Here is a 27,938-nt window from a genome sequence, read left to right on the forward strand (position 1 = left end):
TATAGGGATTGTCAAGTACCTACTTTCATTTATTTCAAACTGCCAAGCAGCTTCAAGTTAACAGTTTATTTCTGAACAAAAATAAATTAGAAAGAAATGGTGCTTTAGCCTCTTGAGGAATGTGGTTATCACTTGTAATATAGATCTGAAAATACTGCAATTTCAGACATTTACATGTCTTTCAGGCCTTTCCACAAATCTCTTCATGCTCATATTAAATCAAACGTGTAGAGAAAAATACATCTTCTTTCCAGTGAGTTCTGTTTAAACCATCCCACTGCTCCTTTAATGCTACATGTCATGTGAAAAGGGACTACAGTGCACAGCAGTGATCTTAGGGACATGACAGAGTGGTCCACTCTCCCCATCAGCTTCAAAATTTTTAAGGACAATGGGAGAGGCACTTTTTCCTCTCTTATCTCCCACCAAACATGACATCCTCAAAGGGTTAAAGCCCACTAGTGTTACCTGGGAGGCTCTCCAATCCCATAGTGAAAAGATGTCTGGTCAAACAGTATTGTGACTGGTTGCAGAATACACTGTTTTAGGAAGGCCTGTGTTGATTCTATGTTTAGGAAAAGGTCCACCAAAAGCTGAACTGAAGTGGGCCGAGTCCAGACCTCCTCCTCGGTCTGAAGGGAACACTGCTGCAGAAGGATAAATGCAGAACTCATTTTAACCTCTCACCTTCTATTCTCTTCTGAAGCTACTGACCCACTTGAGGACTGCTTCTGTGCCAACCATTCTGGGAAACCTCACCCACGTGTATGACCACTTGGTGCTGATCCTCACCTGAAGCTTCATGTATGTTCCAGCAGAGTTACTGTGCAGCATTTGGGAAGAGAGCCTGGCTGATTTACTTCTTGTAATCTAATCTAAGCACTGTGCACTAAGGGACCTAGAAATTAATTTGGATACAATCAATCAATCGACACAGGCCTTACTAAAACAACAATGTTGGAACAGTTACTTTCAGTAGTACATGCACAACATCAATGAACAGATTTCAGTGACAGTAGAGTACAAACACCATTACAACACCAACAATTCAATCTCCTCTCAGACAAAGCAGGGGCCATCAAGAAGATCAATCTCAAATCCCTGCTCATTCCAAGCTAAGTCCATTCTCATTTCAGAGCTAGGAATTGGAAATAAAATATTGCAAGTACAGCAAAAACTCAAGATAAATTGCTCACTTGATTTTTTTTTCATTAGTTCTGGAGGATTTGATTTACAACATTTGCAAATCTGTAACCAGGTGACACGGAGCACAAAGACCAGCCAACCCAGCAATGACCATACTGGTGAGTTCATCGAGTCATGCAAAGAGTTCTCTTCAAACAAAGACAGGAAAGCTTCCGAATAGTTGAGGAGTAAAGATGCTGGCTGAGTCAGGGAGGTCATGATTTCAATAGCTCTTAGAATCATGGTGGGGAGAGAAGGGATTTGCCCCTTTCCTGATTTCTTCCATTGTTAAAGATCAGACAGCGACATCTTCCACAACTACATAGCCTGCCTGCACATGCCCAATGATTCACACACAAGAAGCAATCCCAGCAATGAGTCCATACTTGGATTGGTGAGCAAGGAACAAAACCATAAAAGTAGACATCAAGACACCGCTATCATTAGGGGAAAAATCAGGAAAACATTCCACACACAACACCACCTTGCAGCCAACACTCACTCCTCTGCTGCTCAAGAGCAGGAGTTGGCATCTTTCTGGAAAGCAGACAGAAGCCAACCTTCTCAGGTATCAGTGATAACTCGAACCATCCCTGGAACTTTTTCCAGTTCGGAATACTGAATCAATTCTGTTTACTGATCAAATTAATGAAAGTAGTTCAGCTGAGAGAGTTGAGTTGGAGTCAGACTGAACTCATTGGAAAAAAAACCCTCCGACACCGCATCCACACAATGAATGTGCTCACTGACAGCGCATGTCAGATGGTGCTCAGGAAGTAAGGGCACCAGAGTGCAATCCTGCTGAAGCAGCAATTTAATTAATAGAGGAAGAACAACTTGATTGTATAGCAGCTTAACATTTCTCAAATAACTCAAAGTGCATCTTAAACAGTAGTTATACCATACAATACAGCATTCTGCACACAAACAGCAATGAGATGCCAAATCTGTTCCGATGGAGTTAGTTAAGGCAGGAACATTGGTAAAGACAGACATTGGGAAAGTACCCTGCTGCTGAACACCAAGGACAGGGGTTCCACGGGTGGATACTGACTGGGAGGGGTAGGGGAGACAGAAGACAAAACAATAATTTCTCAGTTATTCAAGACAGAAGTCAGAAGTTACACAACACCAGGTTTATAGTCCAACAGGTTCATTTGAAATCACAAACTCAGAGCTTGGTGATTTCAAATAAATTTGTTGGACTATAACCTGGTGTCGTGCGACTTCTGACCTTGTCCACCCCAGTTGGATAATGACACATCCACTTCATTCAAGACAGAAGGAATTTAACTTATTCTCTAGATGGACTGAGATTCAAGGATATAATTATTCCACATTAGGGCAGGTGACAAACTCCAGTGAATTGATGAAAGGCAGGTAGAGCTGGTTCTCCCAGAACTAACTGAACATCTTTGTGTACTGAGTCAGCATACAGGCAGCACAGTTTCAGTAAGTCAGGAGTGTTTACATACATCTGGCAGTCCAACCCAACACCGACAACCAATAAAAGGACCTGGATGTTATGGAAATAGTCAAGGTAATCAGAAAAGAACTGAGTTACTGACTACATATTTGGAATTTGTTTAGGAAGGTTATAACACATCCAGAACTAAACATGTCCCCTCCAACCCTTGGCACCAATTCTAAATTTAAGTGCCCTGCATACCCCACAGTAAGCCACACCCATTAGGAACTCTCAATGGGAGCAGCGAAACTGTAATAACTTCTTCACTAACACTCCAGTTACAGTAGGAAGGTGTATGACCAGAATCACAGAAAAGCAGGCTACTGAAACCTACATAGGCTTTCAACTTCCTATTACTATTCAAAGTCTTCAAGAATTAAAGACATGCAACATAAATGGCTTCTCAAAAATATATTGCTGAAATTATTCTGCAAACTGATAGAAGTCCCTCCTTTCTCGACCAACCCCCAAGAAAAGGGGAAGAAATTATTTGAGAATAGACAAACATCGCAAAAGTTAGACTGGCAGCCCTTCTCTAATGAAGGCTTTGCCAGTGTTTTTCTCGTGGGAGACTGAAATGCAACAATGAATAAATTTAGTGAATAGAGGTAAATATTGATATCAAAAAGGTTTTCCAACAGCAATACTAAAGGCTATGCACCAGATGAAGAGGTGACAGTAAGATTACACTGGGCTTTCCTGGTTTTGTTTGGCAACTTGAACATCTCCAATCTCTGGATCATCTTGAAGTGGGAGCCTTTCCTGATCTGGCCAGAACCCCTCCCAGACCCTCAAGTCCTTGCAAGTTGCTCTTGATCCTATCTCCAAGGAGCCCAACTCTTTCAGCAAAGAAACATTCCCAAAGACAGGATCTGGCTTTGATAGCTTCCTCTTTACACAGCGGTATTACAAAGACTTCCAAAGAAAACCAATAATTATCATATTGTTTGGATGAAAACACTAGTAGTCCATTAATAATAGCAAAATCTTCAGTAGCTGGAATGGACCGAGAGATATTAATGTAAATCACTACCAGGTCCAGAGGAAGTAAAGTCAATTTGTTGCTAATTACAAAAAATGTGTGATATTCTTTAGCAAGTGCAAATAAAACATGGGGATTCTCTAAAGGAAAAGCAGAGGTGAGTTAGCAATCTGTCCAGCAATACTCAAGTTTCCAAACATTATTCTAAAATTCCCACTGCACTCCAGTAGGTCCATCAGCTTCCGGTTACAAACATATTAGGAAGCATGTAAAACCAAGAGCTATGGAACAAACCAGAGAACTGCTGCACTGGGATTCCCGGTCAGAAATAAAAATGATTTTAAAGTAAGGTCTCCTAATTTAACTGGAGGGTCAATTTGGTACTTTTCACATGTTTATATTACCCGAGGGGAACTGTCAGAGGCAAATAATCCCAGACCAGTTATGTTTCTGTCAAATTACACTGATGCAGGAAATTCTACCAGCAAACATTGACAGTACTATACAAGCATGCAAACAGTCATCCTCTAGGGGCAGGGGGTGAAGAGACAGTAGGCCGAGAGGGTGTAGATACAAGGACATAAACACAGCTATATTTCAAATGAACCAGCGTTTTCCAAAACACAAATAACCACAATACAAGAATTGGATTGGATGAGAAATAAACTTTGCATTAAACCAGCTATTATTTGTTTGATCAATTCATAAAGAAAGGGGGGACACTGCTGGTTTGAGTTAGGTAGCAGTGCTGGATTTGCAGGTCATACAGGGATCAGACTTTGCTTTATGACCATCTCATGTTCACAGACTGGAAGCTGTTCGGTCCAGTATGGGTAAGTACAGAACAAAGGTCTTTTCTATTCCAATTTTGTGCCCGAATATGAACCACAGGAGAGCACCTATCGGACACTGGTCTTTTCCATTTCCACACCCTGTGCCTGAGCATCAAATAGTGTTCAACCTTGTGGCTAGTCAAAGCTTCTTACGCAGAGGATGGCTGCAGAAAGCAGCCACTTCCATCCCATCACCTGGTTACAAATTTGAATGTAGGCCGCAGAGGTGAGAGGTGCCTCATCCAACTCTTCCTTGCATTGACCTTTGTCACTTGATGTTCCCAAAGAATTGTGTGTGGTTGGATTTGGCACAATGGGAGGGCAGGTTTAACAATAATGCTGGTTCTGATCTTTCTCCCGTTCAATGCAAAATTATTCATGTTAATCGCAATCTTTCAGAATGAAAGATTTCACTCCTGAGAGTGGCTCCAAAGACACTAAGAAGATTCAGATCACAAGAATGTCAATGTTTAAACAGAATGTGTAGGCCAGTTAGTAGAGTCTTCAGAAAATTCTAAAGGAATGTCGCAGACCCACCAACCTGAACACACACACACACACACACACACACACACTTGAGTGACTGGTCTGAAAGGATTTCTGTGTGCCACAGCAAATACACACAATGTAGTGAAGCAACACAGTCCTCCCCTTTCAGCTGATGGCTGTACCTCCCTGGGAGAAACAGTGGAAAAACATTCACATTGAAGATGGACTTGGTTGATTCTGTGCTGAGGGAACATTTGTACCCAATTGTTAGACGCTAGGAAGAGCCACGATTCAGGATTCCCAGCCTCAACTAGGATTTGATCTCCTCAAATTATGAAGAACACTGGATTCAGCTCCAATGCCTGGCAATCCTCCAGCCCTGCCATTGACAATTCGGGCTCACACACTGAGCTGGTGAGCTGAAGGACTGCTGTCACCGGACTACTCCTACCCTCATGAACATCATCCTACACAATGTAGCAACAGGTGGGCCTTTTGGGATACCCGTATCAGATTTTACTACAAACAGTGTTACTCAGCTTGCAATCGACAACTTGCCCAAAAACTAATCCGTAACAGACTTGCGCAGCACTAGCACTGCCACAAAAGAAAAGAAAGAAAACCCAATCAAATGCTGCTTGGTCAGGAACAGCGCTAATCCCAGTCACCAAGAGAAGAGGTGGTCTCCCCTCAGGGGACCATCCCCTTCCTGGAAAGACAACAGAATATAAATAAAAGGAACACTCCACGAGGCTCCCAGTTTCAGCCCTGCTGAAATACAGCAGGCACAGATATCTAATGGAGTCCATTTGCTCATCACAGAAAGACAAATTCATCAGTGCTGTTCTGCTTTGACTTCCCTGGTCTTCCAGATTTGGAGATTAGCACAGTTTTATCTGGTTTGAGTGTGCAGAGTTCATCCAGACCATAATCCTGAGCACAGCCCCTTGCAAACGTGAAAATAGGGTATTTCTCCTTCAACGATGAGGAGCCCAACACCTAAAAAAACAAAATACAAAATACGAGATCACCCGATGCAGTCAAGCTGACAGAGAAGTGATTTAGGGTCAATAACCAACTATTTAAAAGGAGCTGCCTTTCAGTGATATTGGCAACGTTGGATGAATTTCCAACACCATTCCCCATTCCCCCACAAAGTGAGGAAATGAGGAGGTGATGGGTTAACCTCCATGACAGCTGGCAGTAACTCTGGGAATTGACTGGTGATGAAGCTGCTCCTTTAACAAGGTTACGTTGTCCTTGGTTTTGTCCCCACTGCTGGCCTGGTCCATAACAGACTAAACAGATGGGGGCAGGACCCCACACAGTGGCTCCATTTGACTAGAGATTTGCAAGATATTTATTGATGAGGTTATTTTGTCCCAACTTAATTCATTTGTACAGAAACACTTTGCAGTCCCTCATTTGCTGTATCAGGTAACTCTGCAAATACCTGCTGGGTTTGGATCTCAAACTACTCCTGAGAGTGTGAAACCACCGCTTAATGTCACTTTCCAAGTTTAAACCCGTGTCCTGATTTGAATCTCAATCAATTTGTGATGTTTTAGATTAACTTTTTTTAAAATAAAAACCCACCTTACATTTGTTAATAAAGATCTTTCAAATGTTTCAGTCCCAGGCTGAAGATTCCACATTTCTCTTGGCTTAACACACATCCCAGATCCCTGACACTAACCCATGTCCAGTGTTTCTTTCTTTTCAAATCCTGCAGACCATGAATATCCCCCATTTCAGTGACAAGAACTGGATTCTGCTTAGTGTCACATGATCACAGTCCTATACGGTTTGATCACCATTTTGGTCAGGTTGTGTTGTGCTGTTCTGCAAGTGTAGGTCAAAAACCTGATGACTTTATTAAATGCTATTCTGTATTAGTTTGTAATATAGAACATAATCATAACCTGCTCAGGTTCCTGGGTCTCTCTTGGGTTCATCCTTTATTCAGGGAACAGCTACTGTGTGTCCTTGATAAGTATGTACCTGTTGGAAGTTGTGAGCGCAGGAGCTGTTGTTTACCAAGGAAGTTGAATCTCTTGTCAAGAGGAAGTCGGCAGCTTATGTTAGGGTGAGATGTAAAAGGCTCAGTTAGGGTGATTAAGAGTTACAAGGTAGCCAGGAAAGATTGAAAGGGTGAGTTAAGATGAGTGAGGAGGGGACATGAGAACTTATTGATGTATAGGGTCAGGGAAAACCTTAAAGCTTTCTATAGGTATAGAAGGGATAAAAGAATGACTAGAGTAAGGTTAGGACCAATCAAGGACATTAGTGGGAAGTTGTGCATGGAGTCAGAGGAGATGGGGGAAACACTAAGTGAATATTTTTCATCAGTATTCACACTGCTAAAAGACAATGTGGTCAAGGAGAATACTTAGAAACAGACTATGAGTCTAAATGGGACTGAGGTTCACAAGGAGGAGCTGTTAGTAAATTTGTGGACAACACTACGGTCAGTACAGTGTGCATAGTACTGAAGGATGTTTAAGGTTACAGAGGGACATAGGTAAGCTACAGAGCTGGGTTGAGAGGTGGCAAATGGATTTTAATGCAGAAAAGTGAGAGGTGATTCACTTTGTAAGGAGCATCAGGAATTCAGAGTACTGGGTTAATGGTAAGTTTCTTGATAGTTCAGATGAGCAGAGAAATCTCAGTGTCCATTTACATACATCCCTGAAAGTTGCCACCCAGGTTGATAGGGCTATTAAGAAGGTATACAGTGTGTTAGCTTTTATTGGTAGAGAGATTGAGTTTTGGAGCCACAACATCATGCTGCAGCTGTACAAAACTCTGGTACGGCCACATTTGGAGTATTGCGTACAGTTCTGATCACTGCTTTAATGGAAGGATGTGGAAGCTTTGGAAAAGGTTCAGGGGAGATTTATAGAGTGTTGCCTAGTACAGAGAGAAAGCTTTACAAGGAAAGGCTGAGGGACATGAGGCTGTTTTCGCTAGACAGAAGGTTGAAAGGTGACTTAATTGAGACTTAAGACAAATCAAAGGGTTAGATAGGATGGACAGTGAGAGTCTTTTTCCTTGGATGGCGATGGCTAGCACGAGGGGACATAGCTTTAAATTGAGGGGTGATAGATATAGGACAGATGTCAGGGGTAGTTTCTTTACTCAGAGTAGATTAGATTAGATTAGATTACAGTGTGGAAACAGGCCCTTCGGCCCAACAAGTCCACACCGACCCGCCGAAGCGCAACCCACCCATACCCCTACATTTACCCCTTTAACCTAACACTACGGGTAATTTAGCATGGCCAATTCACCTGACCCGCACATTTTTGGATTGTGGGAGGAAACCGGAGCACCCGGAGGAAACCCACGCAGACACGGGGAGAATGTGCAAACTCCACACAGTCAGTCAGTCGCCTGAGTTGGGATGTGGAGTGCACTGCCTGCAACAGGAGCAGACTCGCCAACCTTAGAGGCATTTAATGGTCGTTGGATAGACACATGGATGAAAATGGAATAGTGTCGGTTAGATGGGCTTTGGATTGGTTTTACATGGCGGTGCAACACGGAGGGCCGAAGGGCCTGTACTGCGCTGTAATGTTCTATGTTTACAGTTTTCCATCATATTCATGTGGTTAGTTATCCCATCCTGCTTTGCAATGTTAAATTTCACCTACCATTATTCTGTCCATGTATGCATTTTGTTCATCAGTAATTTGATTCAACTGTCTGTGACTGTGGTACAGTATATCATTGATATACTGCTCCTGAATCCATGTCCCTGACAATCAACACAGAGCACAGGTTCCCAGTTCAATACTCCTCTCCATCAGAACTCAATAATATTTCCTCTAATGGTATCTATTGTTTCCTACAGCTAACCCCTCAAGTTACGCCCCAATTCTCCACAGCATAGAGTTTAACTAGCAGCCTCCCTTGTGGAACCCTATCCAGCACTGCAGGCTGATTTCCCAGGCCCATCACACGCTCCAAGAATACCAGTGTGCAGTTATCTTTGTCAAGTTGATCCTTCTCCTGTGCCAGACTCATCTGGTGCGATGGATTGGACCATGTTTCAAGGGTTACTCATAGTCAGTGACACCTATGTCCCACAATGAATGTAAAAATACCATAAGACATCTCTGGCACATTATTAGAAGCAACACTGAAACAAAGATGCTAAAGGTTATTTTTAGTTCTGTATATTGCATGTTACTGAGCTACTATCGCAGCATTTAGCACATTTCATTTCCTCATGCACAATTTCAATCAGGAAAAAAGGATGTGAAACAGACTTACTGCTCAGAATGAAGTGACACTCACCATTGTGACAGTTTTACACAAGTTTTCAAAGTCTTCCTTAGTCCTTGCATAAAATCCTATAGTACAGCTGGGATCCATCTTACTGAAGGACAGCTTTCTTGGAGAGATGCAATGAAATGACTGTGGGGGGAAAAGAAAACATGCTCATTGAGAAACAGCTTTGTTTTTAACTGAAATAATTCAGCCTCCTTCTAATATCCAACCAGGCCTTTCAATACACATTCGGCGGACTATGACATCTGCAAGAACATCAGTTCAAGCTTCCTCCAACATGCCTCTCTTGATTGAAGAGGGTAAGACTGGACAGCACAGAAATTAATCGTGAGCTTAGCTGATCAATGCAGAGTGGGTGAACACTGGGACAACTGCGCTGCCCAAACAGGTGAACAATGCTGGCATTTGCATGTGTGAATGCTGAACAATGCTGGTTTGATATGGGAAGGCAGCCTTCTCTTGGCTGAGTAGCATTCCAAGAAGATCTGTGTGCTTTCAGGACAGGATGGAGAGAAGGATTAGTCATTTCTTCTCTAGTGTGACAGTCATGTTCCTGTGCAACCCCGTACTATACAAGAATGCCACATTACAAACAGTGTTGGCAATCCAATCATGCTATACCCAGCACACATTTTAAACGTTTGTGCTTTAGAAATAGTGCGTGCTATTTGTCAATTAGGTTACAGCAAATTTGCATTGATGGAACACGCAGATAGCACAACAACCAGTACTTTTTTAAAAACGGAAATCCAAGTTTCATTACCTTCAGTATCTTATGATACGATTAATCTACATCTAATAGATTCAGACATGTGTCTGTTAATCAGTGCTCACTTCTCCAAACCACAAGCACTGTCTCGTGGATCTGGTCTACTGGACAAAAGGATTCAAGACTCTGGCCATACAAAAAGCATTAGGAGGGAAAGTAAAACATTTCTAATATCAGCATAGGATTGTCATCAGAATTAGCAGTCAGTGGGCTGGAGGAGGAGGTGGGGAATATTCACTGGAGAAGTCTTCTTGTAACTCACATCTTAAACCTGTGACCTCTATCAGCCAGAAGGACAAGGCCAAGACAGGAAAGCCAGCATTTCCACTTCCAGTCACAAACCGTACTAACATCGAAATACAGTGGTTAGGTCAACAGTGTAGAACTTCCCTACCAACACTATGGGAAGATGTTCATTTGCAATAAATATAGCCGGTTCCTTTGATAGAATTTTTTTTCAAAAAAAAAAGTGGTCAGTTGAGACCTCACTTCATCCTTCTCCCTAGAAGGCAACTGTTCTTAATATGGTTTAGTCGAAATGACAAGGATCCTAGGACCAGTTACTTCGGGCACTCAACGTCTAAGTGGGCTGGGGGCACCTTAGTTAAACCTCATTCAGTCAAGATCTGTCAGTGAAATCTTATTGGGCATTTCCCCCTTTTAATTCTCAATCCAATGAAGCCAGAATAAAACTCAACACAAAGCAATAATTGGGCAAGGTTTGAGAAATATAAATGCTCCTGAAATTTTCCCCAAGGCTGCTGGAGGATTGGTAAGAGTGTAAAGCCCACTTTACTCTATCGTCCAAGCTGGTAAGACCAAAACATCAGAGCACAGGAAGCTGGTGCTGCAATGTCCCATAGCCAGCATCTGTGATGTGTATAAGAGTTTCCATCCCCACTGAGTGATATTTCAGCCGACTGGTCAATTCATGTCCACCAAGTGCCTCTATGATGATAATGCAGTTACCTAAGTAAAGAGATACAACAGATTTTACCAAGAAATTCATCCTTCTAACGTTAAACCTGATGCTCTCAATACGTATATGTCTACTTTGTCCTGCAATCATAAGGCACTGAGACACAGAGATATACACCACACAGAGAGACAGAGCTCTTGACACTGATCCAGCCCACATTAACAGCATAACTCTACTTACCTCCAACTGAAAGTCATGCTTAGTTACATCCACAACAGGCTGGCAATAGTGAGGGTCCAAATACAGCAGGAAATCATCTGCAAAATGATGACACTAATTACTTCATTTGCTGTTTCATTATGACTCAGGCATCCACTGAAGATGACAGTATTCTCAGCGAGCATAGCTTTAGGGACAACGAAAGTGCTCAGTACTCCTAGGCCTGGAGGAAGGAAAGGGACTAAAAACTAAATGTTCCTGATGACTATTGCATGACTCATGTATATGCACTGAGCACAGGCTGTGTCCCACTTACAGAGTCATAGAGATGTACAGCATGGAAACAGACCCTTCGGTCCAACCCGTCCATGCCAACCAGATATCCCAACCGCCAGCACCCGGCCCATATCCCTCCAAACCCTTCCTATTCATATACCCATCCAAATGCCTCTTAAATGTTGCAATTGTACCAGCCTCCACCATTTCCTCTGGCAGCTTATTCCATACATGTACCACCCTTTGCGTGAAAAAGTTGCCCCTTAGGTCTCTTTTATATCTTTCCCCTCTCACCCTAAACCTATGCCCTCTAGTTCTGGATTCTCCGACCCCAAGGAAAAGACCTTGTCTATTTACCCTATCCATGCCCCTCAATTTTGTAAACCTCTATAAAGGTCACCCCTCAGCCTCCGATGCTCCAGGGAAAACAGCCCCAGCCTGTTCAGCCTCTCCCTGTAGCTCAGATCCTCCAACCCTGGCAACATCCTTGTAAATCTTTTCTGAACCCTTTCAAGTTTCACAACATCTTTCCGATAGGAAGGAGGCCAGAATTGCATGCAATATTCCAACAGTGGCCTAACCAATGTCCTGTACAGCCGCAACATGACCTCCCAACTCCTGTGCTCAAAACTCTGACCAATAAAGGAAAGCATACTAAACACCTTCTTCACTATCCTATCCTACCTACCTGCAACTCCACTTTCAAGGAGCTATGAACCTGCACTCCAAGGTCTGTTTGTTCAGCAACACTCTAGGACTTTACCATTAAGTATATTAGTCCTGCTAAGATCTGCATCCCAAAATGCAGCACCTCACATTTATCTGAATTAAACTCCATCTGCCACTTCAGTCCATTGGCCCATCTGGTCCAGATCCTGTTGTAATCTGAGGTAACCCTCTTCGCTGTCCACTACACCTCCAATTTTGGTGTCATCTGCAAACTTACTAACTGTACCTCTTCTGCTCGCATCCAAATCATTTATATAAATGACAAAAATTAGAGGGCCCAGCACCGATCCTTGTGGCACTCCACTGGTCACAGGCCTCCAGTCTGAAAAACAACACTCCACCACCACCCTGTCTTCTACCTTTGAGCCAGTTCTGTATCCAAATGGCTAGTTCTCCCTGTATTCCGTGACATCTAACCTTGATAATCAGTCTCCCATGGGTAACCTTGTCAAATTCCTTACTGAAGTCCATATAGATCACATCTACTGCTCTGCCCTCATCAATCTTCTTTGTTACTTCTTAAAAAAACTCAATCAAGTTTGTGAGACATGATTTCCCACGCACAAAGCCATGTTGACTATCCCTAATCAGTCCTTGTCTTTCTACTGTTGAAATCAAAAACCATTTACTGCTTGTTTCTCTTTATCTCGTGTGCTAACAACACCTTGATCTCACCCAACTGATCCATCTTCGGAAATGATGCAGATACTGAGGACCGAGGAGAGATGTGGCAGTGGGTAGTCACAGCCTGCCTGCACACTCACCTGGAGTCACAGGTAAGGAAAGCCCTTTACTCGGGTTGAAACAGGGCACTGCGGCCAAGTCTCAGCGTTGAACCTGGGGGTTTCCTTTTCAGGATCAGAGCCAAATCCACCTCACCCCAATCAGGCCGAGCCATTCCTGAGCCCATCCCTCATTGCACCGATTCCCAGGAACAACATAAAAATAAACAAAGGGAAACCGGTGGCCTGTGCTTGGAAACTTGTGGAAACTTCCTGTGAGGCATCACCATTTAAATGGTGTCATGTTAGGCAGGCAACATTCTGTTCTCTCAGGAAGCTATCAGGTTCATTATCAAAGACTGTAGCAACCCCATACGCACTGTTTCAGACAGATGTGCACAATGATGAAATTTCAAGGTTTGTGGAAAGATTTGTAGCTCGGGCAGCCCCACAGAATCCAGGTAACAATGAACTGCATCATCTATTCACTGAGCCAGTGCTTCTTACAAATAAGAAATATTATCCTATTCCTTTTCCCTCTGATCCTACTTCAAAGTCTCCTTCTCTTTAACCAACTCTGAGTATCAACGATGAGCTTAACTCTTCAACATTTATCACAGCCTATTTCCTAACTACAGTGATTATCATTCACACTCAATAGTCTCAACATTACAATCCCAGTTTACAACTCACTCACAGTAACAGATCATTAAAAGATGCTCATTCACAAACAACTCTTTACTCTCCTTGCCAATCATTTTCCTCTACCTGCAACTCTGGACAAACACACCGCCTCTACTTGAACACCTACCTTGAAAGCCAATGAAGTAAAGGGAGTGTTTTGGTTTCCCACCAATGATTCCAATGCAACACTCAAGCTTCAGAATCTCCTGAAATAAACCAACAGGGATTAGATTAGATGCCTGGCACGCTGTTGTGCTATGTGCTTAGCAAGGCTACATGAAACGGTGGACAGGAAGACACATTTCAACACACCAGTAAAGAGCTGGATACCAACAGGAGAAAGAGAAGAACACTGAGAGCAAAGAGAATGCTAGAGGTTGTTGCTGATGCAAAAACTTTGCATTTAAAGAGCAAAATGAGTGACAGCCACTCTTCGTGCACTAGTGAAACATTAAGCACTGAACCTACTAATGCAATCATTCTAGATTCCTTGCCTACCTTCACACACTGCATGTACACTGGATTGAGGTTCTCTCCTCCAAGTCGAACAGGTACCAGGATGATGACAGACTTCCAATCCGAACCAGGAGCCTTCCCACCCTTTAACGGTGTCTCACAGAGATTCACCACGTCACCTTTGTACACTGCCTCAGAAGGAAATAAAAATTGCCAATTTCCACATTGCCACAGGAAGCATTCCAGAACGATCATGTAAAATATAACGTACTGCAGAACACTGATCACCAGCCCCTCTAATATCAGTACCTGATCACTGAGCACAATATTTGCAGGATTCAAACTTGGAGTGTCCAAAACCTTACTTGAAAATATCTGAGAAACAAAACATTTAAAACAAATGAAGGCTTCAGATCCATTAAGCAAGCAATCAGTCACTCCTTTCATTGTGACGCACAGTAACATTCAACATCACTGCACTGCCATGTGGTCAGTTATTCATACGAGAATGTCACTTTGTCACCTTGGTCCCACTCGCAGCTCGGACTCTAGTCGAGAAGTTAGGCAAAGGTATCAGCAATGACCCAATAGTGATGTTCTTGCCTTGTGCTGGGAAACCAAGCTCAAACCGTGTTCCACAGAACTGAAAATAAAATCTAGACTGACAATTCAGTGCAGTATCGAGGAAATGCTGCAATGTAATGTGCTGCAACTTTTCAAATAAACTGTGGCTCCTCTGTCCCCTCAGCTAAATGGAAAAGATTCCATTAAACTCTCATAACCACAGCAAAGGCATTCATCTGGTGCCCTGGTCAATATTCAAACTACCTTACCAGTCCAGATAACCTGGTTATTTATCTCATTGCTGTGGGAGACTCAGTTGTTATTTCCCCAACACAGCTACAGTGCACAGCAGCTGAGAGGTACTTCAGGGCATCCTGAGGTCACAAACGCTGCTCTGCAAATGTGACTGATTTTCGGAGAAAACATCATTACCAGCTCTTAGTCAATTGGGATGGCGGGAGCTATGAATCAACACCTGTCCTTTTCTGACAAGTGTTGCACAAATAAACACTCGAAATATACTGAATTCTTCAAACCTATGTGGAAGGATGTTCTATCAGAGATGTTCCGAGCATGAGGAACTGAATGTTAGATGACTAGTGCTCCAGGAAATAAATCCAATTACAGCCCCTCAACGCGGAATGTCGAAGCTGGTACTTTAGTCTATTTTGTACCATCCTCTCTGCCTACAGAGAAACAAATTCCCCAAAAATTTACTTCATTACTGGAACGGGGGAAAAACCCAAAGAAGAAATTTGCCTTGGGCTATCACCACGAGTCACCCTCCCAAATGCTAGAGGAGCTCTAATGGTAGCGATAAGCAGTGCTGATACCCATAACAAACTCAAGTGTGTTTGGCTTTGAGTTTGCTGTGTACTGTGTAAACACATACTTAGAGGGCCCTTCAATTCAACACAAACCAGCCCGGCTCGGAGAAGGTCGGCCCATCTCAGTTTAGTAGGCAGATGTTCTGGCAACCAGGAACAGCCAAATGGAGAATTCAGGCGAGACAGTGGCTTGAAAAGTTGATTATTCATGCAACTGGTCAGGCCAATGAAGAACAGCTGCAATCACATGACTCAGGAAACTCTGAGGCCATTCAGTCTGCCATGCCTATATATTCCAACCAATTAGCCTTCTGCAGTGCCCTGACTTTGTTTCCCTTCATGTATTGAGCTCATGTTATAGACAGTAGGTACAGGAGTAGGCCATTCTGCCCTTCGAGCCAGTACCACTATTATGATCATGGCTGATCATCCTCAATCAGTATCCTGTTCCTGCCTTATCCCCATGACCCTTGATTCCATTATCTTTACGAGCTCTACCCAATTCTTTCTTGAAAGTATCCAGAGAGTGGGCCTCCACTGCCTTCTGGGGCAGAGCATTCCACACACCCACGACTCTCTGGGTGAAGAAGTTTCTCCTCAACTCTGTTCTAAGTGGCCTACCCCTTATTTTTAAACTGTGTCCTCTGGTTCGGGACTCACTCATCAGCGGAAACATGCTTCCTGCCTCCAGGGTATCCAATCCTTTAATAATCTTATACGTCTCAATCAGATCTCCTCTCAGCCTTCTAACAAGGGTATACAAGCCCAGTCGCTCCAATCTTTCAGCGTAAGATAGTCCTGCCATTCTGGGAATTGACCTTGTGAACCTACGCTGCACTCCCTCAATAGCCAGAATGTCTTTCCACAAATTTGGAGACCAAAACTGCGCACAATATTCCAAGTGCAGTCTCACCAGGGCTCTGTACAGCTGCAGAAGAACCTCTTTGCTTCTATACTCAATCCCTCTTGTTATGAAGGCTAGCATGCTATTAGCTTTCTTCACTGCCTGCTGTACCTGCATGCTTGCTTTCATTAACTGTTACTGTGGAATCAGATTGCATCCAGATGACAAGAGCTCACGGTGTGAAAACTAAGTGTCCTCTGGCTCCTTTGCCATTCACCTTCAATTAGTGCCCTCTGATTACTGACCCTCCTGTCACTGTCCTGGAAACAGTAACGTAAATTTACCATGTTATTCAATACTCCCACCATATGATACAAGTAAAAACATAAGTAAAATATCTGGAAGAAAAGAGGAACTTATTTTCCAACTTATGTTGCTGTTGTGAAACTAAGAAGGGACTCTTCGTCTCACTCAGCAATAAGCAATGTAGTACTGAACATATTCTCCTGCCAAGGTTCACACGACACACCCACCTGTGCAATCCTGTGCCACATAAACTGCAATGTTTAATGATTCAGATTCTTCAGCTCTTTCTACTGCTCTCCTGAAAGAAAAACGATCAGGAATGAATGCCCCAAATAAATGACAGTGATGATAAAAACAACAGCAAACCAATTCAGCTCTCTGTCCTCAGATTCATTCAGGCATACAACTGTACAGGTGTCAGCCACCTTTCAGCACCTCAACCAAGTGACAGAGTCATAGAGATGTACAGCACAGACACAAATCCTTCGGTCCAACCCGTCCATGCCAACCAGATATCCCAACCCAATCTAGTCCCACCTGCCAGCACCCGGCCCATATCCCTCCAAACCTTCCTATTCATATACCCATCCAAATGCCTTTTAAATGTTGCAATTGTACCAGCCTCCACCACTTCCTCTGGCAGCTCATTCCATACACGTACCCTCTGTGTGAAAACATTACCCCCATAGGTCTCTTTTATATCTTGCCCCTCTCACCCTAAACCTATGCCTCCAACCCTGGCAACATCCTTGTAAATCTTTTCCGAACCCTTTCATGTTTCACAACATCTTTCCGATAGGAAGGAGACCAGAATTGCCGGCAATATTAAATTGTGGCCTAACCAAAGCCTATGACATTGCTTGATGTTTTTTGTGGAGACAGTATTAGAAAGGCACTGTAGTCCCAGTAAGGGCCTGCGGAACAGTCATCATTCAGAGGCAATTTCTGAACAGGGATTAAAAGAACTTGTCTTACATCACTGCATTGAGCACTGATCAATTAACTCACCCGAAACTATCACAGGCACTAATCCCTGCTCAAGAAATAAATAAAACACATGCATAATTTGGTAATTATGACTCACCTCACAGCAACTTCTCATTAAAGCCTTGTATTTAACTTCTAAGGTCACTAACCCACCCTTCACATCTCAAATGAGTCAGCCAAGTATGGTCTGAGCAATGAGCCATCCCAAGCCCCACAATGGACTAGAGCTCAGAGTGGGAACACTACACTGTGCTGAGGAAGAGCCACCTTTCTGCAAGTGTCATTATTCAGACCAAGGCCTTGTCCATCTGCTTGGCTGAACATGGAATATTGTGACATTACCCAAGAGCAGGCAGCGAGTTCCAGCTGCTGTTCGGACATTCATTCCTCAACCAACACCTCACTCACTGTACTGGGGCTTTACCATTCTCAAACTGACTGCTACATTTGCCTCCATAACCATCACTATCCAAAGCATTTTACAAATAATGGATTATTATAGAGTCATATGCAGATTATTTAAAAGGTGTTGTATTAATGCAAGTTCTTTTGTTGTTGCTGGCACAGACAGGCTTTACTTACTTGATTATATGGGCCACAATGGACGGGCCATACCAGTCCCCAGCCTTCTTCCCTGATCTCTTCCCATGCTCCACTAACTGATGGACTCCAAATGGAGCTTTGGGGTAATCTCCAAACCAGGAGATAATTTTTCGGTGCTCCAATTCCTCTTGGTCTACAGTGTACTGGTCCATGTTGGTCCGTCTCTGTGCCTGTGTAGGTCTTTGCATTACAGTGGTTCTCTGCGTATCCCTGAGGCTTCTACTTCTGTCCAGTTGTGAGCCAAGGACCTCAGAGAAGATGGGCCAGTTTAAAGTGTTTGATTTGGATGGCGATCTGGATTCAGCCTCAGATTCGACAGAAAGTAAAACATCAGACCAGGTCCAGTCTGAAAGAAGACAGAGCATAGAACAGTTCAGCACAGTACAAGCCCCTCAGACCTCGATGTTGTGCTGACCTTTTATCCTACTCTAAGATCAGACTAACCTACATAACCCTTCATTTTACTGTCTTCCATGTGTGTGTTTCCAAGAGTCACTTAAATGCCCCTAATGTATCTGCCTCTACTACCACTGCTGGCAGTGCATTCCACACCCCCACCACTCTCTGTAAAGAACCTATCTCTGACATCTCCCCTAAACCCTCCTCCAATCACCGTAAAATTATGCTCCCTCGTGACAGACATTTCCAACCTGGGAAAAAGGCTCTGACTATTCATTTCATTTATGCCGCTCATCATCTTGTACACCTCTCTTCAGTTGCCTCTCACCCTTCTTGGCTCAAGGAGAAAAGCCTTAGCTCCCTCAACCTTTTTTTCAGAAGACATGCCCTCCAGTTCAATCAAAGATCAGCTTGAAACCAGAGATGCCAATAGCAATCACCAAACTCATTCTCCGGAGGATGATTTGTCTGGAACCAGGCTGTGCTCCAGTATTGGAAGTGTTCATGATCTTACTGAAACAATTTACTGTGTAGTGGTAGGCTATTGAAAGGGGACAGATAATTATCACATCCAAGACTCACCATGTCCTCATCCAACACCTGCAAACTTTTCAACTGCAGGGTTATATATACATAAACCAAATCCAATCAGGGTTAGGTGCTCTTTACTGGCAACAATCGTGGCGGTGAATTGTGGGTGGTGAGGGAAAGAGAGAGATAGCAGGCAGGATTACTGATTATTAGGCTACTCTCCAACGCCCATAAGCAAACATACCCACATCAGGAAAAAGCAGTGGCATGGAGATGTCAGTGCTGCACAGGAGTGGACAAAGTCAGAAGTCACATGACACCAGGTTGCAGTCCAACAGGTTTATTTGAAATCACAAGCTTTGGAGCACGCCTCCTTTGTGAGGGGAAGGGAAAAGCAGAACATTGTTGGACTTCACGGGCGTTCCTGGGTAAATAGTTACGGCAGCTATTTCAAATACTTGCAGATATAAAAAGATGACAGTCTGGACAACCATTGCTCACATCTTGGAGTACAGTTTGAACAACAGGCAGCAGAGGAGACAGAAAAGCATAAAACAAAGGGACAAGACTTACTTCGAGACAGAAGATGAATGAGAAGTCCCTGAGCCAGTAACATCTGGCCACTGCGTAACATGCAACCCCAGCCACAGTCTGTGGTCCACACAGAACCCTCCAGCTGAGGAAATTCACGCCTGTACGTCAACCAGATCCGAGAAGCAAAGTCCTTGCGGAACAATCCCACCGAGGGAGGAGAGGAACTTTGGTTGCTGCCGGTCTCGTAACTGGTGTCTGAGTTTGATGGCAAATCAGCTGCTGACAGAGAGAAGCAGATGACAATATTACCAACTGTTTGGATAGTTAGTAGCTTATAAAATCAGTGAGTGGCTGCCCCAGAGGGGCACAAAATACCTTCTGACTCAAAGCAGTAGCACCGGCCCAGAAGGAAAATGGGGGAGGTTTTGCTGAAATTTGTTCTCCCTTTCACAACCCAACCTAGGAAGACACAAAAGGAACAGGTTAACACACCTGATGACTGAGGGCAATCCTCTGCACCCTCTGGCCTGACAATACCACTGGCTGAGGGCAAGATGAGGACACTATTTCCAGAAGGAGATGCTTGGATTAAATCCCAATTTTATGCCACTCAGTTGATTTTCTCATGCTGTCAGGATCTGGAACGTGTTTGAGCAAGTTCCCTGATCATTGCTGCTGAAAAATCAAATCAAACTCTAAATATTAACACTGATTTGTCTCCACAGATGCCGTCTGATCTGTTGAATTTCTCCAGCATTTTGCTTATTTCCTGATCATGACTGTCAATATACAAAAAGTAGTAAGAATTCCAACTTATTGAGAACAGGCCAGCAGGTAAAGGGGACAGGGGTTTTAAATCCCAGCCTGGATAGAGTTCGCCAATTAGACAGCAGGGGTAACTAGCATTAGCATGGTCCTCGCTTCAAATCCAATAAGTACAAGAAAATCAACTGAGGCCACAATGTCTTGACGAGGGAATGGGGGGGAGGGGAGGAGGACAGGAGATGGGACCAAGCACTTTCAGACCAGGGCTGCAAACAAAGAGCAGAACAATGTCAGGAAGTTTTGGAAATATTCCCATCCAAAAAGTCCTCACCATATTTGACATTGTTCCATGCTGTCATCAGCTTAGCTTTAATCTTGTCTACCTCATCTGGTTCAGTGTGTTCAGACTTCTCTGTTGAATGACAGTGGCTATCCCAGCTGTTCTTGTGATCACTGGGAAATGGCCTATTTGATCCGGAGGGATGCAGGTCCTCCTGACTTTGGACATAGTGAATGGAGGTAGGCGAGACGGAATTCATTGGTCATGTAGTTAACTGTGATGAAACACAGCATTGGTGGGCAGTGCATTTATTCCTTTGTCTGTTGGCCATCTAGAATACGGCAAGAACCTGTAACAGCAGGGAAAACATACACAAAAGCAGTTAAAATCCAGCAAATGATGGAGGTTATAAAGTTTGAAACATTTGCCACAAACATGTAACCATATTACATATTTTGCCAAAAAAGCTAGTCTGCCTTTAAAACGGACATAATGAATCTAAGCAAACTGCTCCCAAAAGCCACATGACTTTATGTAATCTACTGCAGCCCAAGCAGAATACTTGATTGATGTTAATGACCCCTTTGTGATCGATTCCTAAGTGAGGATTCCAGGCTATCCAATGAAACCTCAGTGTAAAGACTTAAAACTTTTACCATGTCTAAAAGATGACAGGAGGGACATTACAAGGAATTCTAGCACAAGTGATTTTGCTTCATGGAACCATGATTCCTCACAGTTAACATTTCCAGCCACAGTGCTTGTTTGTGATAAAAGCTAAAAATTATCCGGCCAATGTGATAAAGACATCCAGAACTCGTAACTGCAACAGGGAGAGGAAAAGCATCCAGGTCAAAATCCAGGTACGGTGAAAGGATTGCTGCACTGAAGCAGACTACAACAGCCACAACCTACAAACAATAAAAAATTAAACAAAGGACCCTTATTCAATGCCAGGTCGTGGTCTGCATACCAAGTTCACCTGTGAGAATAATGTCAAACTATTTAACTACAGAAGCCATCACATCAACCCCTTCATTTCGGAAAGAACACCTTCAGGTTGGTCAGTCCTGCAACAATAGTAAGCAGAGCCCGATCTCCATTGCACCTTCATACGTAATTGTTATCCTTACTTTAAGTCTTGGCAGCTGTATTTTTGTGAATAACTGCCACTTTTACTGAACATTGAAACACTATGCTCTGCCATTCATTATTCTTGGCTGATCAACTCAATTGCCTGTCCCACCTCCTATTCTCCCCCCACCCCCACCTTTCGTGATCCCTTTCGCCCCAGCTGCTATACTCAACTCCTTCTTTAAATCACACAATTTATTGGCTTCAACTGTTTTCTGTGATAGCAAATTCCATAGGTTCACCCTCTCTGGGTGAAAAAATGTCTCCTTATCTCAATCCTAAATAGTTTACCCCATATTACTGAACTGAGAGCCCTGGTTCCTTCCTGGAGATCCCAGTCATTGGGAACATCTTCCCTTTATCTGTCCTGTCTCGCCCTGTTACAATTATGTTTCTATAAAATGCCTCCCCCCAATTCTTCTGAACTCCAGTGAATATAAAGCCAAGCGATTCAACTTCTCTCCATACATCAGTCCAACCATCCCCAGACTCAGCCTGGTAAGTCTTTACTGCACTCCCTGTATAGCAAGAGCATCCTTCCTCAGGAAAGGAGACCAAACCTGATGTGGTCTTACCAAGAGTCAATAGAATTGCAGCAAGAAATCCTAGTTAAGTAACTTTCAGCAAAAGGGAGCTAGCCAACTGCATACAAAACCGGCTTGAAAGTAGGGGACAGAGGGTGGTGGTAAAGGATTGTTTTTCACTCTGGAGGCCTGTGACCACCGGTTTGCTGCAAGGATCAGTGTTGGGTCCACTGCTTTGCATCATTGACATAGTGAATGAGAGTACAGGAGGTATAGTTAGTAAGTTTGCAGATAATACCAAGCGGACAGTGGAGGCGATTATCTGAGAGTACATCAGCATCTGATCAGATAAGTGAATGAGCTGAAGAGTGGCAGCTGGAGTTTAATTTAGATAAATGTGAGGTGCTGCATTTTGGAAAGGCAAACCAGGGCAGGCCTTATACAGTTAACGGTAGGGCCCTGGGGAGTGCTGCCGAACAAAGACCTGGTGGTGCGGGTGCAGTTCCTCAAAAGTGGAGTCACAGTTAGACGATGGTGAAGGCGGCGTTTGGTAAACTTGCCTTCATTGGTCAGAACACCGAGTATAGGAGTTGGAATGTCATGTTATGGCTGTACAGGACATTAGTCAAACCACTTTTATGTTATGAAGACATTATGAAGATATGAAGGTGCTGTGTTCAGTAGTTCTGCTGCTACTAACTCTCCAAAGGTACACCCACATCTTCATAACATTTAGAATACTGCCTTCAACTCTGGTCTCCCTGCTGTAGAAAAGATGTTATTAAAGTTGAAAGAGTTCAGAAAAGATTTAGCAAGGATGATGCTGCCATCAGCAGGGTAAGGCTCCAGGGAGAGGCTGAATAGGCCGGGACATTTTACCCTGGAGTGTCAGAGGCTAAGAAGCGACTTTATAGAGGTTTATAAAATCATGAGGGGCATAGATAGGGGTAAATAGCCAAAGTCTTTTCCCCGGCGTAGGGGTGTACAAAACTAGAGGGAATGGATTTAAGGTGCGAAGGGAAAGATTTCAAAGAGATCTGAGGGATAACTTGTTCACACAGAGAATGGTGTGTATGGAATGAGCTGCCAGAGGTGGTGATGATGGAGGCAGATGCGGTTACAGCATTTAGAAGCCATCTGTTTAGGACATGGATAGGAAGGGTTCAAGAGGGATACGAGCCAAATGCTGGCAAATGGGACTAGATTAGTTTAGGATATCTGGTTGGCATGGATGAGCTGGACCAAAGGGTCTGTTTCTGTGCTGTGTAACTCTACAATTCTACAGCAGCTGCGTAACCCACTAATCTTTGATCTTGTTGAAAGTATAAAACTGTGCTGCTGGTTATTTTAAAAGTAGAAACTCAATCATTAAAAGCAGGCCATGGGCTAACTATAAGGAGATGTCTGGTGTCTGCTCATAAGGTCAGATAGAATAGTTGGAGGTGACCACAGTACAGGAGGAATGAGGAGGGTCACATGATTTAGCTTGGATGTTCATTCACGAATTTATTTCACTTGGTAACAAAAACCTGCCTGCAGAGTCACTTAAATAAAGGATGGATGGAGAAACAATTAGTAAATACACCCTGAGATAAAGTAACTGGCAATTACATTATCCATTTACTTGATACAGTCAGTGCTAGGACAGCGTGTGCTGTTAAATGTACAGTCAGTGCTGGGTCAAAACTACTTCAGATAAATAGCCTTCAACACTTGAGCAACAGGGGGAGAAGACAGCACCAAAAATGACCAGGACTGTGCTTCCATACCAGTTCATTCTACAGTCGAGCTTCTCTGGTATAAATGGGGTCACGATATCAGCTCTCCAGAGGCATCTCTCTATCAGCACAACCTTTCCACCAAAGCACTGCAGGAGAGGTCCCACATGGACACCAGGAAGGACAGGGTCAGCAGCTGCTCTGAAGCCTCCCAGACACAGAGGACAGGAGAGGACATTTCCTCCTCTATATATAAAAGGCTACATAAAAATCAATATTGTTACATAATCAGAATAATAGTCATAATGTGATGGATCAGAATTTGCAACAGTGGAGATGTGAGACAATTTCAAATCCAACTCTAACAGCCAACAATTTGAAAAGGAAGCTCAGAGATATTTTGTTTCTCCAAACTTGGCCAACTTGGCTAAACTTTGGTTTCAGAAATGCCTTGGGAGAGGATGGGGTTGAAGAGAAGGACAGCATCAAGACCCGAAAGGGGTCAGAGATTTCCACAATTTTCTTTAGGCTAATCTTGAGCTTTGAAAACCTGTAAGATGTTGTAGAAAGGAAAACCAAGGAATCTCAGGTCAGATCAGAGATCCTGGGAATGAATTTGAATGGGTGATTGATGATGGGGCCTTTCGACTGACCAACATTGCTTCCCAGTTCAGCAACATTCCTAACTCAAAATTTTCAGCCTTTTTTTTTAATCCCTCCATTGTTTTAGATTAGATTCCCTAAAGTGTGGAAACAGGTTCTTCAGCCCAACAAGTCCACACTGATCCTCTGAAGAGTAACCCACCCAGACCCTTTTCCCTCTGACAAATGCACCTAACACTCTGGGCAATGTAGCATTGACCCTCTGTATCACTATAACCCTCAAACCTGTGCTGTTTCCCTCCCCCCCCTCAGGAAATTGATTAAAATAGTTTCTTAGACTGAGCTTTTGGCCATTGGTCCTGATATGTTGTTATGTGATTCAGTGTTGAACTTTGTTTAATAACACCTCCTGTTTTATGATGTTCAAAGTATAAACAAAGTTGTTGATGTCAATACAGAGGGGGGTTAGTGGTCTATTGCAAATTGTGACTACAGTTAGTTACTAACAGCTGTCCATAATCCTTAGGATAACAAGTTAATACATTCACAAGAGCTCGTTTTATTTTTTATTTACACGAGGTGCCAAGATATAGCCCATCCCCAATTACCCTTGAACTGAGTGCTCCATCCCAGATGGCATGTTAATGGTGGTCTGGAGTCATGTGTAGGCCAGATTAGATAAGCATGACAGATTTCTCTCCCCAAAAGACTCTAGTGAAGCATGTTTTTACAACAATGATAGTCATCATGGTCATCACCGAGTCCAGCATTATAATTCCAGTTATTAATTGAATTTAAATTTCGCTAGCTGTTGTGGTATACGCAAATAGATGTCGAAACTGAAAAGGAGAATTGCAAGTCTGCTTTCCAAATAAATCATGTGGCTTCAGAGCTGATTGCGCTCAATTTACAGAGGCATAAGTTGAAAGCAGTGAAGTGTCTCCAACCTTTCACACTTCTGAAATAAGCTTGTCAAATAGAGACCTATAAAACATGTCATAACATCATAAAAAATCAGTACAATGATACAACCTGCTTAAAGTTGTGTTCAGACACGCCACTGTTTTACATGCCTTAAAATCAAGAAAATTGGACCAACACTGCTTATTAATATTAACAAACAAGACACTGCTTACTAAAACTTTCATCCAATCAAAGGCAGACAAATAAAACTTCAGAATAACTCGATACTTGATAAATATCCGAGTGTGTTCCATCTTCCAGTCCAACTTTAATGATTTATAGATGGATAACACCACCTCTGGAACATGATACCACACATCTTGGCCTTTACCTTCAGGAAGAAGGGCTCATGCCCGAAACGTCGATTCTCCTGTTCCTTGGATGCTGCCTGACCTGCTGCGCTTTTCCAGCAACACATTTTCAGCTCTTTACCCGTTTTAGCTCACATTCACACATTTGAAAATGAGACACTTTCAACACCATCACTACTTCCAGAAGCCAACGGCATAGAAAGGGAAGACACATTGCACATATCCTATCCTCAATTTATTCCAAAACCGTAAAACTCTGGGACACCATGTCCCCTCAAAAGATCCTGTCCCTCTCCAAATCACAATATTTTAAAACACACAGACAAAACCCCATCACCTAGTCTCCCCACTAACACCACTAACGCTTTAAACTAGTCATGATTCACCTGAAACTCAAATTTAACAAACACAACACCCATGGCAGAATGAAAGAGGGGAGAAGAGCTGCAATCCAGCACCACTCTCATCCAAAAGCTGAACAGAGTAGTTTCCCCATTTAGTGGTCCCAGTGTTCATACATTACCATTGGCTAGTCAGCTGAAGCTGGGGGGGGGGGGGGGGGGGGGCAGCATAGTGGGTGTGAGGGGGTTTCAAAGTAGAGGGGAAGGGGGGTTGGGGAGGGGTTGGGGAGTCAGTCGTGGGGGGGGGGGATTGGGGAGTCGGTCGGGGGGGGGTTGGGGAGTCGGTCGGGGGGGGGGGTTGGGGAGTCAGTCGGGGGGGGGGGTTGGGGAGTCGGTCGGGGGGGGGGGGTTGGGGAGTCGGTCGGGGGGGGGGGTTGGGGAGTCGGTCGGGGGGGGGGTTGGGGAGTCGGTCGGGGGGGGGGTTGGGGAGTCGGTCGGGGGGGGGGTTGGGGAGTCAGTCGGGGGGGGGGTTGGGGAGTCAGTCGGGGGGGGGTTGGGGAGTCGGTCGGGGGGGGGGGTTGGGGAGTCGGTCGGGGGGGGGGTTGGGGAGTCGGTCGGGGGGGGGGTTGGGGAGTCGGTCGGGGGGGGGGTTGGGGAGTCGGTCGGGGGGGGGTTGGGGAGTCGGTCGGGTGGGGGGAGAGACAGAGCAGGGTTAGGGTGGATGGGGAGTCAGGGCGGGGGTGAACAGGGAGGTCAGGGCAGAGGGAGACATGGGCGGACAGCGGCGTTAGGGCGGGCGGGGGGGACAGGGGTCAGGGTGGGGGGTGTCATAGCGGGGGGGTGGGTGGGGGGTGTCATAGCGGGGGGGTGGGTGGGGTGAGGGCGGGGGTGGAAGAGGGGGGTCAGGGCTGGGGGGAACTGGGGCAGTCAGGGGGTGAGGGATGGTGGGGTCAGGGGGGAGGGGTCAGGGCAGGGGAGGGGGGGATGTGGGGGGTCAAGGTGGGGGTGAACAGGGGGGTCAGGGCAGAGGGGGACGTGGGGGGACAGGGCTTTCAGGGCGGGGGGGAACGGGGGAACTCAGGGCTGTGGGGGGTCAGGGCGGTGGGGGAAGGATGGGGGGGTCAGGGCGGTGGGGGAAGGGGGCCGGGGGGGGGGGTGAGTGAGTTTGTTTATAGCCCCCGCCCCCGGGGGGGGGGTGTTGTAAAGACTCACCTTTACCCCATCCTCCGGGCCGGCTGGTGAAGTCAGGGCAGGAACGGGCTCAGTTCCGATGAATTACAACTAACAGCGTCATCCTGTAACTCCCGCCTCCCGAGGGTCACACTCACCGACTGCGGACACCTTCCCTAACGACTATTATCACCCTCACAGGGAGGGAGCGGCGACCGAGCACAAACACTGCCTCAGCGCCCGCCGCAGCGCCGCCTGCTGCCCGGGAGGAGCTGGGGGGGGGGGTCACAGCGCCCGCCGCAGCGCCGCCTCCTGCCCGGGAGGAGCTGGGGGGGGTCACAGCGCCCGCCGCAGCGCCGCCTGCTGCCCGGGAGGAGCTGGGGGGGGGGGGGTCACAGCGCCCGCCGCAGCGCCGCCTGCTGCCCGGGAGGAGCTGGGGGGGGTCACAGCGCCCGCCGCAGCGCCGCCTGCTGCCCGGGAGGAGCTGGAGGGGTCACAGCGCCCGCCGCA

General features: G+C 44.8%; 1 protein-coding gene across 2 annotated transcripts; it reads right to left on the minus strand.

Moving 5' to 3' along the window:
- Nucleotides 1–27,624, minus strand: atg4da (autophagy related 4D, cysteine peptidase a). Of its 2 annotated transcripts, none has more exons than XM_043695029.2 (11): nt 27,471–27,624; nt 20,716–21,013; nt 19,995–20,078; nt 19,659–19,895; nt 18,135–18,501; nt 16,793–16,863; nt 14,067–14,212; nt 13,696–13,774; nt 11,179–11,255; nt 9,257–9,376; nt 1–5,956 (listed from the first exon to the last, which is right to left on the minus strand). In XM_043695029.2, the coding sequence occupies exons 2-11, from the start codon at nt 20,921–20,923 to the stop codon at nt 5,774–5,776; spliced, it is 1,572 nt and encodes a 523-aa protein (XP_043550964.1). In that variant the 5' UTR covers nt 20,924–21,013; nt 27,471–27,624; the 3' UTR covers nt 1–5,773. The 2 variants fall into 2 exon arrangements, with proteins under 2 accessions (XP_043550964.1, XP_043550963.1); XM_043695028.2 differs by having other exon boundaries at nt 19,659–19,898.
- Between the last annotated feature and the right edge of the window lie 314 nt (nt 27,625–27,938).

Source organism: Chiloscyllium plagiosum, unplaced genomic scaffold, assembly GCF_037043375.1.
Source record: "Chiloscyllium plagiosum isolate Xiang-an unplaced genomic scaffold, Cpla_swu_hap1 HiC_scaffold_45, whole genome shotgun sequence".
Taxonomy (NCBI): Eukaryota; Metazoa; Chordata; class Chondrichthyes; order Orectolobiformes; family Hemiscylliidae; genus Chiloscyllium; species Chiloscyllium plagiosum.

What these genes read in the sequence shown, in the direction of transcription:
- atg4da (XM_043695028.2), bottom strand. Translation starts at nt 20,923, where the DNA reads ATGAATTCCGTCTCGCCTACCTCCATTCACTATGTCCAAAGTCAGGAG. An exon ending in TGTACATGCAGTGTGTGAAG is followed by an intron (nt 13,775 to 14,066) that starts GTAGGCAAGGAA and finishes GGTTTATTTCAG; the next exon opens with GAGATTCTGAAGCTTGAGTG. An exon ending in TGTGTAAAACTGTCACAATG is followed by an intron (nt 5,957 to 9,256) that starts GTGAGTGTCACT and finishes TTGTTTTTTTAG; the next exon opens with GTGTTGGGCTCCTCATCGTT.